This window comes from Diplotaxodon limnothrissa, linkage group LG2 (genome assembly GCF_057381915.1).
Source record: "Diplotaxodon limnothrissa isolate DT_005_m linkage group LG2, D_limnothrissa_male_GT1.1, whole genome shotgun sequence".
NCBI lineage: Eukaryota > Metazoa > Chordata > Actinopteri > Cichliformes > Cichlidae > Diplotaxodon > Diplotaxodon limnothrissa.
In genome coordinates, this window is record NC_140597.1 from 4,281,258 (window position 1) to 4,300,687 (window position 19,430).

Consider the following 19,430-nt stretch of genomic DNA (forward strand, 5'->3'; position numbering starts at 1 on the left):
ATTCCTTTCTCTTTACTATACTAGTGATGGTTTGCTACATCATGACTTCAGACACCTCATTAGGTCGAAAAGACAGCGGTCCGACATACTGCATCGATTGGATCAAGGCAGACGTCTGTTTCAGTGTCCTTCGGTCATTCACAGGCTTCCAGCAGTGTCACCATGGTTTTGCTGGTTGTTAGCAGAATTTATTCACTATCAAAGAAACGTGCTATTTTGTTTTACTTTGAAGTGCATGTCAATATGTAGTTAATAGGTCCTGGGATACAGCGTGTACTTGGAACACACACAGAATGAATGCAGTTATCTTCTCTACTAAAATGTTCTCTAGGGGAGTAAAATACGACAGTTTGAGGTGAGCAAGAAAGCATCCCACTGAGTGTTGACAAAAAAGTTGCATTGTTATTAATCCACAAACAGCTCTGAGTAACAAGAATGACTGTTGAACAAAGCAGGAATTGAGGTGAGTCATGTTGAAACATGGCCCAGCGGCGCATCGTGATGTGAGGGTTAGTTTTACATTGTTGTAAATAGTTGTTCATCAAAGACATCCTCTCAGCATGTAGCCTCACACAGCAGAGCATGCCAGCAACTTTGAAGTTCAAGAAGACAACCGCATATTGTCAGCATGTACGCAATTAAATGCATACACAACAGCATGGGGACGCTAATGAGCACCCGTGCAGATCCGTGCCGAAACGGTGATACGTGCATGTTTGTGCAAAGTTAACAAGCTCATCCGCACACTTGTGGCATATTCACGCTCAACAGGTTCGGTGTTCGCTTTGAAGTGTGGCTAGACAGTTACATTCCAGCACGGATCACAGCAGAGTTCAGCAGTAAGCAGAGCAGTGGTCTACAGACCGGGCTCTTTGTTAGGGAATAGTAATTTCTGGGTTTCAGACTTAAAAAAATTCTACAGTTATTATTAGAACGCCAGCTTGGTGGGGGTTTTGGCAGGTTAGGAGTTGACAAGTAAGGCCCCAGTCACACAGGCCTACACACCTATTAGCGCACAGGTGTCGAACTCCAGGCCTCGAGGGCCAGTGTCCTGCAGGTGTCCTTGATCCAACACAGCTGATTTCAATAGCTAAATGACCTCCTCAACATGTGTCGAATTTCTCCAGAAGCCTGGTAATGAACTAATCGTTTGATTCAGTTGTGTTGCCACAGGGTGAGATCTAAAACCTGCAGGACACCAGACCTCGAGGCCTGGAGTTCGACACCCCTGTATTAGCGACTGTCTGGCAACCACTGGTAACAAGGAAAAAAGGTGTAGGTGAGAGGTTATTGGCTGTTGCTGCTTGAAATTGGTTGCAAAGAGGTATATGATGCTGCAGTTGCCTTGCTCACTAGCAGATTGCCGCAGTCGCCCACAGTTTGTATGGAAATGACTGCCAAACACTTAACGGCTAATGAAACTGAAAAGTGCACCTCACCCTGGAAACAGAGACCATTTGTTCATTTACAGTGAATATGTTGCTTCAGCAGTGAGGCATAACTTTTACTTTGAAGACAGACGCTCTCTGTTTCCAGTTTGCGTGACACGTTTAAGGTTTCGCTACTGCTCAGTGGTTTGTTTCCAAGTGTTTGCAGACAAGTCTGCATCTTCCATGCAAACTAGAGGTCTAAGCAGCAATCTGCTAGCAATCACAGCACTCAAAACTTAGCTTTTGGTGCAACACCCTCAGCTGGTCAGGAAATATATTTTTTACTTGTTGTTTGTCCACTGTGACAAAATAGCTGTCAGTCAACTTGAATTTCATTGTTGGGAAGAGGGCGTAGAAGACGGAGCCCAATTGTACATGAGAGGAAGGGAGAAATGTATAGTGAGCAGGTGCAGGGCACATCATACAGTACCACGTGGTTTTTACCAAACATCAAACATCTTAGAACATTGTTTTATATGGTCAGACCTTTCCAGGCTTATGTATTGTAGACTCTTCATTTCACTCTCTGCACAAATTTGAAGCAATGTGGTGTTTTTACTTCTTATGGAAGTGTTCAGAAAGAAGGTGTTTTGATCAGCTTTATCAACAGGCAAGTCCTATTTTAAGTAGAAACTGAGATTTGGGAGGAAACCCAGGTAGAAAGGTTGTTTTCAGCCTCATCTACCTCTCATTGCTCCTTAGCCGCCTTGATTGCACCGATTGCCTGTTGTGAAAATGAATTAAACAATGTAAGAAGAGAAAAAAGGTTAATTGGGGACAAAACTTTTGCTAATGAGCAGATATTTGACTAGAATATAATTTGATACAGGGCAGAGCAGGGTGGGCGAGCGAGAGAATGATTGAGAGTGCTGAGCCGAGGCCGTCGGTGTCTGTTTCAAAGGCGGCACGTGGCGATGGATGTGAGAGATTCGTTAATTCTGCAGAGCAGAGCACTGCCTTGAAGTTTACTAGGGTTACACGCGCAGCAGCTGGACGGACACACAGTCTCAAAAGCATACACAACCAGGTACAAATGCTGTCCACACGCAGACATAAAAGAGCGCACGTATGCTTATAGGCACCCACACACACATAAATCAAGGCAGATGCAGTAATTACAAGTTCAGCACACTCAGGTAATTTTATGCATAAATACAAACCCGTCGGTACAAAAACAATAATTTGTAGGACATACATTTAACTTTATTAAATGTTTCATTTGCAGCCAGATTTATTCTTTTGCTTTTTAACGCATAATAGTCGTTTAACACTGACACAAGCACATTGCTGCTGTTTTCGCATCCTTGAGGAACTGCTGCAGCGTTTCTGCCCCCTGCTGAGCAGCAGGTTCGTCACTTGGCGAGGAAGCAATAATTTATCGATGGGGACATCATCTATTTTTGGAAGATGACAGTTGTTTTACGAGCCAGGATGATTTGAGGCTGGAGCAAATTACTAAATATATCTGACTTGGTGCAACATTAAGAGCCGGTGCATTTTCTGCATCCTATCAGATCATATACCTCAGTGTCTATTTAAGTTATCGGTCTGCAGTATATTTGTAAAGCAATGTCTCAAACAAGTTTTTCAAATAGTTTTTTAATGTAATTAATTTTTTATTTTTTTTGGTTTGTTTGTTTTTTGTTTGTTGGTTAAGTCACTGGTAACTAGTCAGACTTAACGCTTATGTAAAGCACACCGTGGGAAAATAAGTCATGCACGTTGTCCAGATCATTGACAAATAGTGTTTTAGTCACAAATGTTTCGAGTTTGAATGCTGTTATTGTTACTACCACATTCTTTAGTGCTGTGTTTTTGCTGAAACTTGTCGCTCCAGTTCATTTACAGCAATGCATATGTGCATCCTTTCACATGCATGTTAAATATTGTTTAACCCATCTATATAGTACATTGACACACTTGGTTTCCACTTTTGTTATCTCAGAGGCCCTCCGTCATCCCCTCTGAGCAGCAAACGTGAAGTAATTCAGTAATTCCACTGAATCATTTCTGACCTTGTCTGGATTGCCTCCATCATGGCTAAAGCTTTACACTGCAGCTGTATGTTTGCCAGATTCCTGCATGGCGTCCATATTGTCTCCATTTTTGGCTAATCTCTGTTTGTGTTCAGTGCTTGACCCTGCTCCTCTTTCAGCGAAGTGTGAACAGTGATGTAAAACAGCTACACGAATAAGCGCACATGCAAAGATTTATATACCATCACAGTAACACACAGATGGAAAAAAGGGTGAAAAGGAAAAGTAAGAAGAACAAATTAAATACTTTACTTTCATACTGAGGCTTTAAAAAACTAAATAAACCTAGCCAGATGCTTGTGCTACACAGACACACACCCACGTACTTCACATTAATCAACACACAAAGAAAATTGAAAACTTGATCCTTTACTGTATGTTTTCAGAACTCATAAATCCCATTGCTGTGTGATGTTTATGAGGGAGTGTGTGGAACCACTTGTGCCTGTATGTTATTTCACCACCCTGTTGATATTTTACGCTCTGACACAGTCCATGTTCGGGGTTGGAGGAGCTCAAGATACTTCATGTGTTGGTTTTTCGTGACTAAACCGAGGCCTCATTGTTGTATTAAGTCTGACCGCCAAGGGTCACAGTTTCTGAAAATATACCATACATATAAACAACTGCTGCAAAACGGATCTGCACTTATTAACACTCCATAAAAACCTAGCATGCTAATCACATATTGTGTATTTAAATAATATCAAATGGTGATTGAATAAGACAGGATTTGTGCTTTGTCAGCTGGAAGAGATATCACTGAACTCTCATTACCGTATATTCTTCTGGCACATTCTGGTGAATCTTTTTGCAACTACTGACTCATTGTAGCAGAAATGAGGAGGAAATAAAATTGCTATCGATCCCAGATGGAAAAATCCCGTTCCTTTAGTTAGGGCCTGGGCTCAGCAATAGGAAAACAGGTAGAAGCCCTCAATTGTGTATTATTATGTTGGTATATTACGTTTCAATACATTCAGGACACTATATGGATAAAACTATTCTGCCTTACTCTATTCTATAGGTTTAACGTGTAGGTAGGTTTATTAATGGTACACCGGTAAGCCACCTGAGAGATAATTTAACTATATATATTAGGGGTGCAAAGATACACAAAATTCACGGTTCGGTTCGGTTCAATACTTTGGTGTCACGGTTCGATATTTTTTCGATACAAAAAAATGTTCATGCCTTTTTAATTTGTCATTTATTAAAATTATAAATATATATTTTAACTCAAAAGTACAGTTTTTAAAATTAATGTTGCTGAAAGAACAAAATAATAATAATAAAAATAAATCTATCTGATCGAGAAATCACTCATCTTTGGAAAAGAGAGTTTATTACAGAGAAATGGCTCTTTCCAAAATAAAAGCTATACTATACGCTTCTTCTGGGATATATTCTCAGCAGCATATTAAACATATCAGGTCCCCATAAGGAGAATCATGTGCTAACACTGTCTAAATGACTCAGGTAAAGTTTGTAGCATGCGTGCTTGTTGTTTTTGTCTGCTTCCACTTGTCTTTGCGCTAGGATGATGTCGGCGTAAATGTGCAGTCATATTCGTTGTGTTCCCACTAGTGCTGTCAGCGTTAATCTCATTAAAATGACGTCAACGCCATAAAGCAGCAAATCTCCGTTAACAAGTTACCGCGGATTGCCCTGTGCGTGGAGCTGGACAGCGTCAACACCTTAACAAGATAACTGCGCTAACCCACTAGTTCCCACCAATTGAGCATTGCGTGGCACATTCGACATACTGTTTTACTTTTGTCCATGACGCGCTTACCATCAGGGTCATGCTTCACATGAAAACCAAAATAGTTCCAAACGCCAGCTCTGAATGAGGGTGGGGGAGGTTCAATTTGCCATGTTGCAACGAGCTTAGCTTCTACCTTGCTAGCTTGTGCTGCGCTCAGTGGATCTGCACTCGACAGTGCAGCCTAGGCGGAGTAATCGAACGCAGATCCACCGAGCGCTCAACACAGACAGCATCGTCAGAAGAAAAGTTGATAAAATAAATAAAAAATTTTGTATTGTTCGATACATATGCGTACCGAACCGAAAGCACTGTATCGAACGGTTCAATATCGATACGAGTATTGTTGCACCCCTAATATATATATATATATATAGATATATTTATATGTAGACATACACCCCTTAGATGTCGTGGATATCTTGGTTAGCACTTGGTTACCACTTAATATGTATGCAACCATAATACCGATACAGTCCATTTAGTTTTCTATAGCAGTTGCATTTGAAAGTAATTTGAACTATGGCACAGACCTTCAGCTACTTTTTATTATTACTATCACTGTCGAGTTTCAGAAAAATCGAAGGATTGATTTTAAGTGTGCCATATTTTCCAAACAACACAGTAATAACGACGGCCCGCTAGCATGCTCTACCAAAAATAGTGCTTTGTTGTGTATCTGACGGACGAAAGCTAAACAGGTCCACTGAAGTTGCAGCATTTTTACAAACCAATTCTGGTTCATCCGTGTCATTCAACGATCCGCTTTTGCTCTTCTCATTCTGCGTCGCCGCCATGTGCGTATGTAAACAAAGTCACTGCGCATGCGCGTTTTACCCATATTCTATCGCGATATTTCATTTTCCTATCGTTGCCCAAAATTACACCGGTATTACCGTGAACGGTATGATATAGCCCAGCCCTACATCTCGTGTTTTTAAACGTACAATAATTTTCCATTAAACTTGAACTTTGGCAGCACAAGTGCGCTCCATTTTACAGAGGAGAAAATGTGTATCATAACAGCTTTCATTGATTATGAAAAATATAAATTCACTGCTCACTAGTGTTTCAAGTATAGTATTTATTACATACATAATGACACTGTGGTAAACGCATGTAATGAGGAGAAATTTGAGTTTATTGTCCTGCTTTATTCTTCAGACACAGTGTGGACAAGAGCACTGACTTGTAGCTTATAAACTTAATATGAATTAATTTAGAAAAGGATTTGTTAGATAGAGAACAAAGGGAACACTACAGTTTAATACAGCTGTACAGTGGATCTGTACTGAGAAGTCTGTAGCTGTTGCGAGCCTATAGGGTGGTAGGATTTACTTCCTGGAACAATTTTTTATTGCCAAGCATTTTTAGCCAAAACCCAACTCTCTGGCTTAAATTAGTTACCTGGAAGCATCAGATAATTGAGGATTTGGTGCATAGGAACTGGGAATTTTAAGGGCTTTTCTGTTCTCAATGGGTTTTTTGTTGTTGTTATTCAACACTCGTAGCTACACATGCAGTCAGAACTTAATCCAAGCAGGTTGTGCTTTCAAGAAAATGAAAAGGGGGGAGGGGGGTGCTTTGAGGGGCAAAACACACGAGCACCACAGCAGTTCAGGTCATAGCAACCACTGTTGGGTGTAGCAAATGATTAAAGTTTGCATTAGTGTAATTGCATTCCATTTTTAAGTAATGCAGTAATGTAACAAGTTACTTTAATAATGCAGTAATCACATTACAGTTATGTTGTTACTTGTGTTGCAAAGGTTCTTCAGTTATCTGCATGCTGGTTGGTTAAAAAGTGTTTGTTTTTTTTTCTTCCATTCATGTCACTGAGCAACATGAAAGTAACGAATGACTTTTTCCAGGAGGTAGTTAAGTAACGTGCTGCGTTAGTTTTTACAAAAGTGTTGTGTAAAGAACATTTAGGCCAAGTTACTGACACAAAGAACAACTAAGCAGATTTTTAACTTTTGTTTTATAAGCATTTTATTACATGTGTGTTTTCAGTATAGACGTGAAAAGACATTTAGAAAGCTGAAGGTTTAATTAATTTTGTGTATTCGAAATTACCAGAAATTACTTATGTAAGTTGTAGACCAGAGCCGCATGTTCCATTATTGAATCCTTTTTATTCTTTTTGCGTTTTTACATAGTTTCAAAACTTACATTTGGTAAGATGATTGGTTATTTGTAGCAGGCTGGTTCTTAGCAAGTGTATCCTATATTAGACTATCTAAAGCAAAGAAATCTGAACTATTGCCACAAGGTCACTGTAGTAGGAAAGCTTTTTGTCGCTTTCTACCCAAGTGTTACTGATGAGATAGTACTCTGACTGTATTCCTTGCACTGTTAAAGCATGTATGCGCACTTGCACTTGATTAAAAGATCAGCAAAGAACATCATCGGTTTTTAGAGTTCAAGAAAATGTATATTTTGTGGATTTATGGAGTGCTCCCAATCTGTCAAACTCCGCTCTTTGTAGCCAGAAAATCTGGGTTTTTCGTATGATTAGCTTTAGAATATTTTCTGGTTTCTTCTTGACCTTACTGAGTGACTGACAGTTGGACATACAGACTCAGACATGCCACTGCGTGGTTATGAAATACAGCCAAGCCTCAGGTGAATGTAACAGATCTGACATAAACCAGACACACACGCACAGATGGTTAACCCAACAGTGGAAAGCAGCACCTCTACCTCCTCAACGCATGATGCTATGATAGTTTTTTCCTACAAATGTGTGTGTGCATGCGTGTGTGTGTGTGTGTAGACAGAGTGGAAACAGCAGGTTGCCTTTATTCATGACCATACAGTCACCCTCCTCTCTCATGCATCTACTCATACCTTACACACACACACACACACATACAGGTGGCTGTAATTAGTGTGTAGAGCCCATTCATGGCACAAGATCAAACTGTGGGCCGCTCAGTTTCAGGAACTACAGAGCCCTGTTCAGAGTTAGACATACTCACTTAACCACATTCATTGATGCACGCACCTTTGCTCTGTAGTCCTCATGCTGTGTTTCTAATGTGATGCTGGCATACGAGAGGCTTCCCCTTAAAATGTTTTTGTTTAGTCTGCTCATTCAAAAGAGTTCTGTTTGACTTAACAGCAGAAACTTACACACTGTGTAAGTATTTACTTCAGCGAGGAGAGAATACAGAGAGAGAAGGTGGAGAGCAGGGGATTATGGGTTAGATAAGCCTGAAATGTTCAACATCTCCAATCAGCCATAAGACTACACACATTTGGTTTTTGCTGCAACGGTAGGCAGAATCTACACAGCTGGGAACAAGGTTATGAAAGCAGGAATAATGCTGCTGGAGAAAATCACACAGCTCTGAGCGGTCAGCTTTTTCATTCTGGTGATCAGGGAGCTTTCTCTGTGAGTTTATTTGACGTTTTTTTGGCATTCCGTCTCTCGGTTGGGTTTATTTAGTCTTCTGAAAGCCTTGATGGTAAAAACACTTAGTGGTAAAACTCCTTTATTTCATTGTGTTCCTTTAGTTCATCAATGATATACTTGGTAATAGTCCATAGATGTTCCGCCTTCATATGAGCAGAATATGTGCAGAACTGTGCAACTGGCCAGTCAGTTAACTTTACAAGGCTTTGATTTATTGTAAACATTGTTTTTTACGTTTTCTAAGACCTTATTTATGCAGCCAGCCTCTCCGAACAGCCTATCTCGGTCAATCAGGCCGGCTGACTCTGTTATTTGCTGCAAACGACTGCTGAAAACTCATTTCTATAGGTTAACCTCTCCTTCCCCTTCATTTTTGGCCATAGTTTGCAACCATTTGCATGTATGTGTGTAATTTGGAATGAATGCCTGCCGGTATGGCTGATTACGTGTCTGTATGTTTGAGCAAGTTCACTTATCTTCAGTGTGTGGCTTTTATTTGAACTGTAAAGCACTTTGGAACTCTGTGTTTTGAAACATGCTATGCAAATAAAGTTATTATTGTTCTTACTTTATCTCCAATTTCCGAGGCCCACTACAGTATTTAAAAAAAGACTTCCCCCAGTTTCATTTGAAACTGGATCTAATATATAATAAAAAAAGGTTTTTTGTCTGACGTATTTTGCTTAATAGCTAACTAAAATATGCCTTTGGTGCCTCTATTTCAACCCCACAGACAGTTCTGTGTTTAAAGCTGGCTTAGCTGTATCTGTTGGTGCAGCATAGCTGAATAGTGAGGTAAATGTTGCTAATTTTTGTTCCACTAAAACTTATGAGCTGATATGGATAAATGAGGAAAATGTTTTTGGAGCTTACTGAGTTTGGAAAAACTGAAAAGTAGCTGCTGCTGGTTTCCAAAATGATCTGCCATATGCACCTCTTTTCAAATTCATCCAGCATTAAAAAGTTACATTGCATTCGGGACTCTAGTCAATCAGAGTCCTTACCTTGCTTTAAAATACAAAATCAGAATTAAAGATTTCCTGGATGTCACCCCACCTTTATCCTCACACACATGCACCCTGAGCCGTCTCAGATTTTCCCTTATTTTAAAACACATGCTGCTAAGGAATGCTAGGTAATCAACCCCATATTTAGATCGCCTCGTGAATTAGTTGCGTGCGTGTTTCTGTTGGATTTGTTCACACCAAATAGGTCAGAAAGCTGGAATCAATTTCCCTCCCGAACACTGATGTGTGTTCATCATATTTCAGAGTCCAGGATGGCACATCGTGTAGTCACATTTGTAAACAGCATCGTAAAGTTGCTCTCGTAAAAAAAAAAAAAAAAAGAAACTGGTGTACGGGGGCCAGTGGAAAGGGTTGGACAAGTGAATGGGGTTAGCTGGAAGAGAAACTCCATCAGGTGTTGGTGTGCGCATGTCTGCGTGTGTCTGCATTTGAGGGGTAATGAGATCAAATGTTCCTGAAACATTTCAGAGCAAAAGATGTTTTTCTTATGAGCATACAAGGATCTTTTTTCAGCTCAAAAATTAGTTATGCGTGTGTGTGTGCGTGTGTGTGTATGTGTGCGTGAATTAGTACTTTAATGCATGATGGAAAATGTCTTCACCTCTAGCACACGTCACCAGTGTGATCACTGGCCACTAAGTAGTCTGAGCTTGCAAATGTACAAGCAGTTAATATGCCATTTAAGCCAGTGTTGCTCCTCACACGGAGCAGAAGTTAACTGCAGTGTATGAGTGTCTGCCCTGTGGATACAGCTAATAAATCTCTCTCTCCATACTGTTGCCTTTTTCTCTCCAACTCTCTTTTCATCTTTCGCTCCTGCTGCCTCCTGACCTATTCAAAAAGTCAGTCGTATCCCGTCTTGTTTGCTCTCTCTCTCTGTGTCGCAGTCCCTTTCACTGTCTCTCACTCCCATGCTGTTAATAGAGGACAAAGCAGCACAAGTTGTAATCATTTCCATAAGGCTACACAGCATCTGCACAGCCAGTAGTGGAAATCTGCGTCTGTGTGTGTGCACTTTGGAATGAACTACACATGTGCACACGTGTACACTTACTGTTTTCTCTAGAGAACATGACAGCTTTATGCATACATAAAGTGACTGCTTTTACCTATACACCATGTATCAGGGGGCAAATCTTAATTGTGCAAACGTGTTGTGTAAAATGGGTTTTGGGCAAGCGAGCTAAAGGAGAGAAAGAAGACAGAACAGAAAGGTTGATGGAAAGGTAACAGAAGTTTAGTTAAAACTTGCTGGATAAGATCTGATCATTATTTTATTATCGCTTCATCTTTAAACTTTTAAACCGGAAAAATCTGATTTGGAGAAAACAAATGTCATCAGATTATCTGCGATTACACTGAATCCAGTTTATTGTTTTGTCTATTTTCTTCACATTTGACAAGTGGGCTCGATCAGATGTGTGTGCTGATTGACTCTCAGTCAACTCTAAACATTATTATACTTAAACACCAAGTAAATAACTGACCGGGGGAATACTAGACTGAAAAACATTAGTCGTTCGGTGCAGGCAGTTACTGGCATTTTGTTACGTTTGCAGATATGGGTCGTGGAGTTCAAAGAGTCAAGTTTGCACAGTTTTCAATGAGCCACACAAAAGTGAAAGAGGACTATAAGAAGAAATGTTTTGTCAAAATATCAACCCTGCTCTTAGGTGCTGTGTGTTATAGACCTAAACTCGGGCTTTTCACTCATTATTTTATTTTTATTGACACTTTCATATTTATAGCCATGTGTTTGATGAGGCTTTTGTTTGTTCCCACACACTTAGAGGATTACATGAGCTGCTATTTACATATTAAACACAAGCCATACTGCAGAATCTGTCCACAGTCCTATATTTATCTAGAGCTACACTGTGTATATCTAACCATTTATTATAATCACTTTGGTGTAGAGTTGCAACAGACTATGCATAAATATTCTGAAAAACAATGTTGCTGGAGAGAAAAGTATGTTTGGAACGTAGGCTCGAGATGCTATGGTGTAATACTTTGTGAAAAAGAAACAGACGGATGTAAAAAGAGAAGTTTTGGATGTTTCTCTCTTTGCCATTTAAGTTTCAAAAATGTGTGTAACCTTTGGTGTTATTCCATCTCCCACAATAGTAGGCTTATAACAAAAGACAGAAACCCACAACATGTGGTTTCATTGTTTCCAGAGTCTCATTGAACTGATTGAATTATAATGATAGTGTGTTTAGGTAGAGGGTCAGAGCACTGACAGGCCAAACAGCTGCCGAAGGACAAATGTTGTTTATTCTGCTGGCTCTTATAAAAGATGGGTTTGGAGGAAGATGTATGCTAACACAACTGTACTGAAAAAATGGGATTTAACATTGTCAAACATTCAGTTCTTTTTTTAGACTGCAATTTCACCCTCTTACCCAGGTTTCTTTTTTAAATATTATTGTAATACTGTCCACTTTAAATGCCATCAGCCCATCTTGTGGCCATTATTAGATTAAATCAGTCACATAAATAATAAATAGGTGCCCTGCTCGGCCTAGTTGAAGGTCAGAATGTGCACAGGTGCCATTCTTTTTCACCACTGATAAACTAAAAGCAACCCAGTGGTCATGTGCATGTAAAGGCTGTAGTTGAATATTTTTAGCATATTATATTATTGCTTATTATTGGTAGATGAGATGAATTGCAATGCAAAATGTAGTATTTGGGCTTAATGAGTCTTTAAAACTAAAATATTTTGAACTTCTCATCCAGATTTCTAGGCACTGCGGTCTTGACTGCAGGTTCATAATAATGAACACCAAGTAGAAGCGAAAGTAATCAGTCATTGAGAACAACAAATTCCTTCCATCTATTTTCTTCTGCTTATTCAATTCAGCGTTCCTGGGGAGCTGGAGCCTTTTCCAGGGTACACCCTGAACTGGTCGCCAGTCTACTGCCAAACAACAAAGCATGCTCAAAAAAAAGGAAATCAAAGGAAACTATAACAGAGCTTTCAGTAAAGCTGTGCTATTATTAACTCAGGGGATTGGGGAATGGTCTTTTTGTACAGCCATCACATACAGAATAGAGACAGGTTTTCTTAATAAAATGAATAAAGTCTGACTGAAAACAGAAAGTTTTAGCTTGTCAAACTACATCTGTTGAAAAGAATAATATCTATATCTGTAATCTGTGTAATGTTTTAAGGTTATTTTGTGGTCTCTCTGATCATTTGCACAGCATGCACTGTGGTTTAGATCCAGCTTTGGTCAAAACTGCAACCCTCTACAACAGCGGCGACCCCAACCTTTTTTGCGCCACGGACCGGTTGATGCCCGACAATATTTTCACGGACCGGCCTTTAAGGTGTCGCGGATAAATACAACAAAATAAAACTAGTACCGGTACAGAAAAAAAGAAGATTTATTCATAACACACGTGAAAAGACCCAGGAAAACAGAGTTAACGATAAAAGTAATAACAAAATAACGCTGAAAACCGATGAAAACCCTGAAAACCAGACATTTCAGACCTGGGCCTCAACTCTCGCGGCCCAGTACCAAACGACTCACGTACCGGTCCGAGGACCGCTGCTCTACAATATTTAACGGGAGCTTAAGTGAAACTAAGTCCTCCTTGGATGAAGGTTTAACTGAACAATGGTTCTCCTTTCAGTGTTGTGTAAAATGCCTTTGCTTGTGGTAGCTCCTGTCTGAAATAAGAAGTCAAACAAGTTAGTGAAGAAAGCTGTGGCTGCATGAAGCCTGAAACTATGACGATGGTCAATTTTAGAGGACTAACAGTGGTTTACAGGGTTTGTCAGACACACAAACTCACATCAGGACTGCTGGTTTTGGCCCTGAAGCTGCAACAACCAGCGGTCAGCAGAGGCTGACCTAGAAACATCCTTTTCTCTGTCGCCTCTGTCAGTGCGCCCCAGGGTGGCTGTGGCTACAATGTAGCTGCCATCACCAGTGTGTGAATGGGTGGATGACTGGATATGTAAAGCGCTTTGGGGTCCTTAGGGACTAGTAAAGCGCTATATAAATACAGGCCATTTACCATTTACCATTTTCTCTCCCTCAGACATGCACACACATCAGCTTAATCGCACGCACGGAGGTTCTGTCCACATATCCAATGTCTCTCTATTAAAACGTGGAAGGACATGACCCTTTAGGAAAACACTGCCCCCTGGACACACTCGTAGATACATACACACACTGGACTGTGGGAGTCATATTTCTGAGCGTGCTCATGTACAATTGCTGCCTTTTCTCTAAAGACATGAAAGCAAATACAAGAAGAGGTTATACAAATACACACACTCTCAGAGGGGTATGCGGCCGGTTAAAGTGTGAAATGTAGCACGCTGTTGAACCATTTCCCCCTGTAGATGTAGATTTAGACAAAGATGAATAAAAAGAAACAAAGAAGCAAAGAGGCGGAAAATGAAAAAGAGATGCAAAGCACAAGAAAGAGGAAGGAGTGAATGTTCAGTTCAGAGCCAGGCAGGAATATTTAAAGGAGCGCGACTATAAATTTTATACTCATTGTGGATTTGCACATCAGAAGCTACAAGCGCACATGTTTTTACAATTATGGCACTTCACAACAGGTAGCAAACTGCATACTTTCAGTGGAAAATATGGATTTGTATCCACTGCCTGTACAGACACAGAAATAAAGTCCTTGCACATCTTCTTCAAGGACTATAAATCTTCACAATGATACAGCAGAGACAAGCACAAAGATATTATGTACATGATGTTATAATTTGACACTGACCAGAAACATGTGGCCCAAAAACAGATGGAAAATACAAAAGGTAGGGCCAAAGTCAAACCTTTTCTTGTTTCTTGTTTTATTGTGCAGTGTTGGTTTAATTGTGGTTTTTAACCATAGTTTTTTGTACTTTCCAGACTCTTTTTAACCTGTTTTTCTACCATATACCTCACTAGTAGTGGAAACATTATGCTAAAGGGACACTTGGTGCATTCAAAGGTGATACCAAGGAATCACGAACAAGCATCTGTATGCAATGAGTATGAAGTTAGTTTGGCCAATGTCCAACATTTTGTTATTCACCACTAGACCCTCATCATCCTCATCTTTGCTGTTTCTGAATATTTCATTGTTGGCAGTCCTTACACACTGGTCTTCATGTGTGTGTGTGTGTGTGTGTGTGTGTGTGTGTCCGTGTGTGTGTGTGTATTAGCTGTTGTCAGCACCAGGCAACGTATCTGGCCGAACATTAGAAGGTGGAACAAGATCAGAAGAAAGCATTTTGTTTATTAAAAGCAGCTGAAGCAGGGAGGGTATATTTTCGACTATGTGTGTGTTCAACTTGAAACAAACAGCAAAACGTTAAGTCTGCCCCCGCAGCCCTGCACTCATGTAACCGAGCTGAAGAAAGGTATGAAACTGGCTCCGCTGGCAGAAACCGTTTGAAAGCCTGGTTGTTGAACGTGCTGACAGATTGCAGATTTCACACTGAAATATGTATTTTTACTCACTAAAGGGCAAGAAGACTGCAAATCTCATTCAGTCACATTCAAAACATGAACAATATTTAGTGCAGTTGAGTCTTGGTTTGTTCTTTTGTCTCAGAGTCTCTCAGTCGAAGCCGTCTACAAGCATCTTGTATTTATAGAAGTATTTCTAGTAGCTTTGTTTAAGTAGTAGAACCTGGTACCAGGTCCTTTTTAGTAGTCTCTAAAAAGGATGGGTTTAGCAGCAGGTATACCATCGCCTCAATGTCCTCCATTGCTGTGTTGTGGTTGTGTCACATACAAATGGCATCTTGGGACTCATCTGCAATGGAAAATGACCAGTCGAGTCAAGTTGAGCTGAGGTGCTAGTAGAAAAGAGAAATTGGAGACATTTAGACCTTTTTTTGCATCTCTGAAGAACAAGTTCATCTTAAATGTCATCACAGTTTTGAATTACAGGTAATAAATATTTCCAAGGTTTTAATGACTAAGTCACCGACAAGCCACAATCTTTTAATCATGCAACATAATCATTGATTTTTTGTAGTTTTTAAAGAAATATATGGTCACTTAAGTACTTTGGATATTCTGTTTGGCTGTGCCGTATGGACAGTTGAAGGTTTTTAAAGCCTTCATCTGTGAGTGGGTCTGCAGGAGATGGCGATGGGAGGGTTTGCTTTCTGGTAAGAGTGCTAAACCACGTTCCCCTTTAGATTAGACCCCCTTGCCGCTCAGCTTCAAACACCCTGCCTTTTCTCAGAACTAGCCGTGCGTGTGGCAGGAGGGAGAGATGAAGGGGGAGTCCGAAAGAGGGAAGGAGGAGTGAGGTTTGACAGGAATACCGGCACCTCAAGTTACCATTTAGCTAAATAATGCTAGAACACACACATCTACACATGCACTGACACACCCACGGAGAAATTCATATCACACACGCACACACACCCATAGAGACAGGAGCCCCACCACGTGGACTCCCAGTATACTATTAATACCAACCCAGAAGATGCAGGTCATGTCTTGTATTTGCATTTCATGTGTTTTTTGTTCCATCATACAAAAAGTGATGCTTTAAAGACATTTGGCGCTGCATTAAACACTCTAAGCTTTCAGGTGGTCTTCTAAAATCCCCAAAAATGGTATAGACCAGCATGCACAATAAACATCACACACAGATACACACACGTTCTGCAGGTGGTCCAAGGCTGTTTGGTTCCCTTTTCTATTCCTTTCATAACCAGCATCAGGTGTTGGTTGAAGTTTCAGGTTCAAGCCAAGCAAACCACGTACAACCCCCACATGTATTCTGACAGACCTGATATTGGACTGTATCAGACCTCCCAGCCCCCTGCCATCCCCTTTAAAGGCCCCTTTTGGATGCAATGACTCTATCTTGAAGCTTTCCCTTGCATAAAGGTTCAGACAGATGTTTGTGTCTTTTTGATAATCATTGGAGGAAGACGTGGAGAGAGAGGGAACCTGATACAGCAGCATTAAAGCAGTGTGATACTGTAGTGTGTGATTGAACACATTGTATGAAGAGAAAAGCTTGTTCCATTTCATTTTTCACCAAGGGGAAATTTTCCCTTTGCTACAAAGTTGAAGGACCAAATTTAAGACCACGGTTTCTCAGAGACGTGAGTCAGGGTTTAAAAACTGCAGGGCCTTGGGTAAGCATGGTAGGGGAGTAGCATTAATGTCAAGGCTTTCATTGCTGGTAAATGCACTAACTTACTGAATCATATTGTTTATCATTTGGTTTCCTGATTTAACAAGTATATGGTGGTGATTCACGGCTGAGCGGTTTAAAATTACACGGTGGAGAGCAGAACACTGGCTGGAAAATACGTTTGTGAAAGCCAGACTTCACAGTATACTGTAAAATAATTGTTCTCTAAATATTGCTTTGACTGAAATTACTCTTGCTTGGCTCTCAAGAAGCTTTTACACATTTAACTTGAATTTACCTGCCCTTCATCATTTCTAGGATTGTTTTACGACTTTTATTGCTGCAGAGATCTCACTTAAAAACCTGCATATCTAGAGTGAAAACAATGATGCTTCTGTATTTCTCCTTCCAGCTGTTAGGAGATAAAACAGTCCTCTGATTGTAATTTGCAGGAATCGAGCAAATAATCTTGATTTAGTTATTATTAATCTGTGACTCTCTTTCATAGTGTGTTTTTTGTTCTGTCCCCCCTCACCCCAGTCAGTCATGGCAGATGGCTGCCTGCCTGAGACTGGTTTGAGGGCGTCTTCCTGTTAAAATTGAGTTTTTCCTTCCCACTGTTGCCAAATGCTTGCTCATAGGTGGTTCTCTGTTTTTTGGGGTTTTCTCTATATTATTGTAGGGCTTTTACCTTACAGTATGTAGCGCCTTGAGGTGACTGAGGTGACTATATAAGTACATTTTAATTCAATTGAACTGAATTGATTTTACATTGAAACACTGGTCCTTTAGTGCAGCTGTAGCATGTAAAAACAGCAGTCAGACACCGATAAAATAAAACCTCCACTTTTGCATTCAGAAAGATGTTTATTTTACTTAAGCTGTACAAGTGGGCTGTTTAAAATAGTAACTTTAAAAACAAGTAATTTCAGCTATTGTTGTTTTTTTGTTTTGTTTTTTAATTTAGGGTCAATCCTCAAATCCCACCTCTTGTCTTCCTGTCTCTCTTTTTCCCTCACCAGATGATTCCAGTTCAAGAAATGGAGCAGGACCAGCCCACAGTGATTCTGAACATGCCCCAGAGCTTGCCGGGAAACTGGGTAAGCACTCGTGACTTCTCGGTTCTCATCACTATCGAGATATAAACATTTGAAAATGAGAAACAAGCTTAGAAGTGAAACCTGAGACAGCATACAGTAGCCGATTGTACAATAAACACCTTGCACACTGTCAGGAGGGGAAATGATGAGGGTTTCTGCCCACACACAGACACACAAATACGCGCGGGCACACATCGCGGTGGCTGTTTGTGCAAGTAATTGGCTCTGACAGAGTGGAGAGCAGTCTATTTGTGTGAGGTGTGATTTGGGCGGACGCATTCCTTCCTTTCCCCCCTCCCAAGTGTTCCTGGACCCACTTGTCATGTAGCTTAACCCTTCTTTCTTTACTTGTTGTTATCACTTCATCAAACTCTCTCACCTTCACCTCTTTCTTTTTGCTCTGTCAGTTCAGACACACTTCTGCTGCACTTCTGTTTCTCTTCTCTTCTGTGGTCATTTAAGCAACCAAACATACGTTTATATATAAACATCAACATAAATTCTTGCTCTGTGTTTACAGGACCTTTTATGGCATATTATCTAAACTGAATGATAAATCATCTTAAGTGCATGCACTAACACAACAGTTACACCATATATGGTATTACGCTTGTAACCTTTTTTTTCCAGAGTTAAATGAAAAGTGAAGATAGTGGAAACACCGGAGAGTTATTTTCAGACATAAAAAGAATGGTATCAAAATAAATCAATTAAATATTACTGGATACACCGATACTAGGCTGTCATCTATCATACGTACTGACTTTTTACTGGGAGAAGAAACAACAGGCAAGAAAGTGTGTTAGTTCAATTAAAGAATCCGAGGAGAGTAGTGTTCAAACTAACTTTCAATAAGCTGTCAATCAGAATCCAAAAAGTTTTGTTAACACCTCATAAACTTATAAAAACCTTTTAAAATTGAGCTCATAATCATTTTTGTTAAAAAACAGATTTCTAGTTTTTCAACAGGAATCAGTTGGAGGCAGCCAGTAGATCTAACTAAATTTAATCTTTATATAAGATAAAAATTGTGGTTTTTTTATTCTTTTGAACAAATTTGTCCTTACTTTTCTTTATTTAAGAATCTAGTTGGTATTATTAGTCTTATTAGTCCTGAAGTCCAATTCTTAACCTAAATCTTTACTTAAATCTTAACCCTAACTTATTTTAACCCTCCACAGAACCTCACCAGAACTACTCGCGTTGGGAATTATCTCGTCTATCTCAGTATAGCATCTAAAATCCGTGCTGGATTTCATACGGCTCTTTCTGTCCCTCGCACGCACGCTCTGTCCCACCGTGGCGCTCCTACTTTTGGTCTCTGGCACACCGCCTGATCAAAGGCAGTCAGTCGGAGGGTCAGCAGTATTTTTACACTGTGAAGTGTGGCGCTGAAGTGGCCCCCGAGACCCAGAACAAGCCTGCCCTTTTGCTCACTCTGGCTCTCACCTTCTCCCCTCTCTCGATCGTGGCTTTTTTTGTTCGCCCTTGCTTCTCTCGCCTCTGTGTTTTTTTCTTCGGC

The 19,430-nt window shown here is 40.2% G+C and overlaps 1 protein-coding gene across 2 annotated transcripts in view; it reads left to right on the forward strand.

Moving 5' to 3' along the window:
• fgfrl1a (fibroblast growth factor receptor like 1a) overlaps positions 1-19,430 on the forward strand; it is a 64,120-nt gene that overhangs the window by 36,805 nt on the left and 7,885 nt on the right. For both annotated transcript variants that reach the window (XM_085360121.1, XM_085360130.1), the window contains one exon: positions 17,831-17,908. In XM_085360121.1, the coding sequence (XP_085216247.1) occupies positions 17,831-17,908 (78 nt within the window). The remainder of the gene's footprint in view (positions 1-17,830; positions 17,909-19,430) is intronic.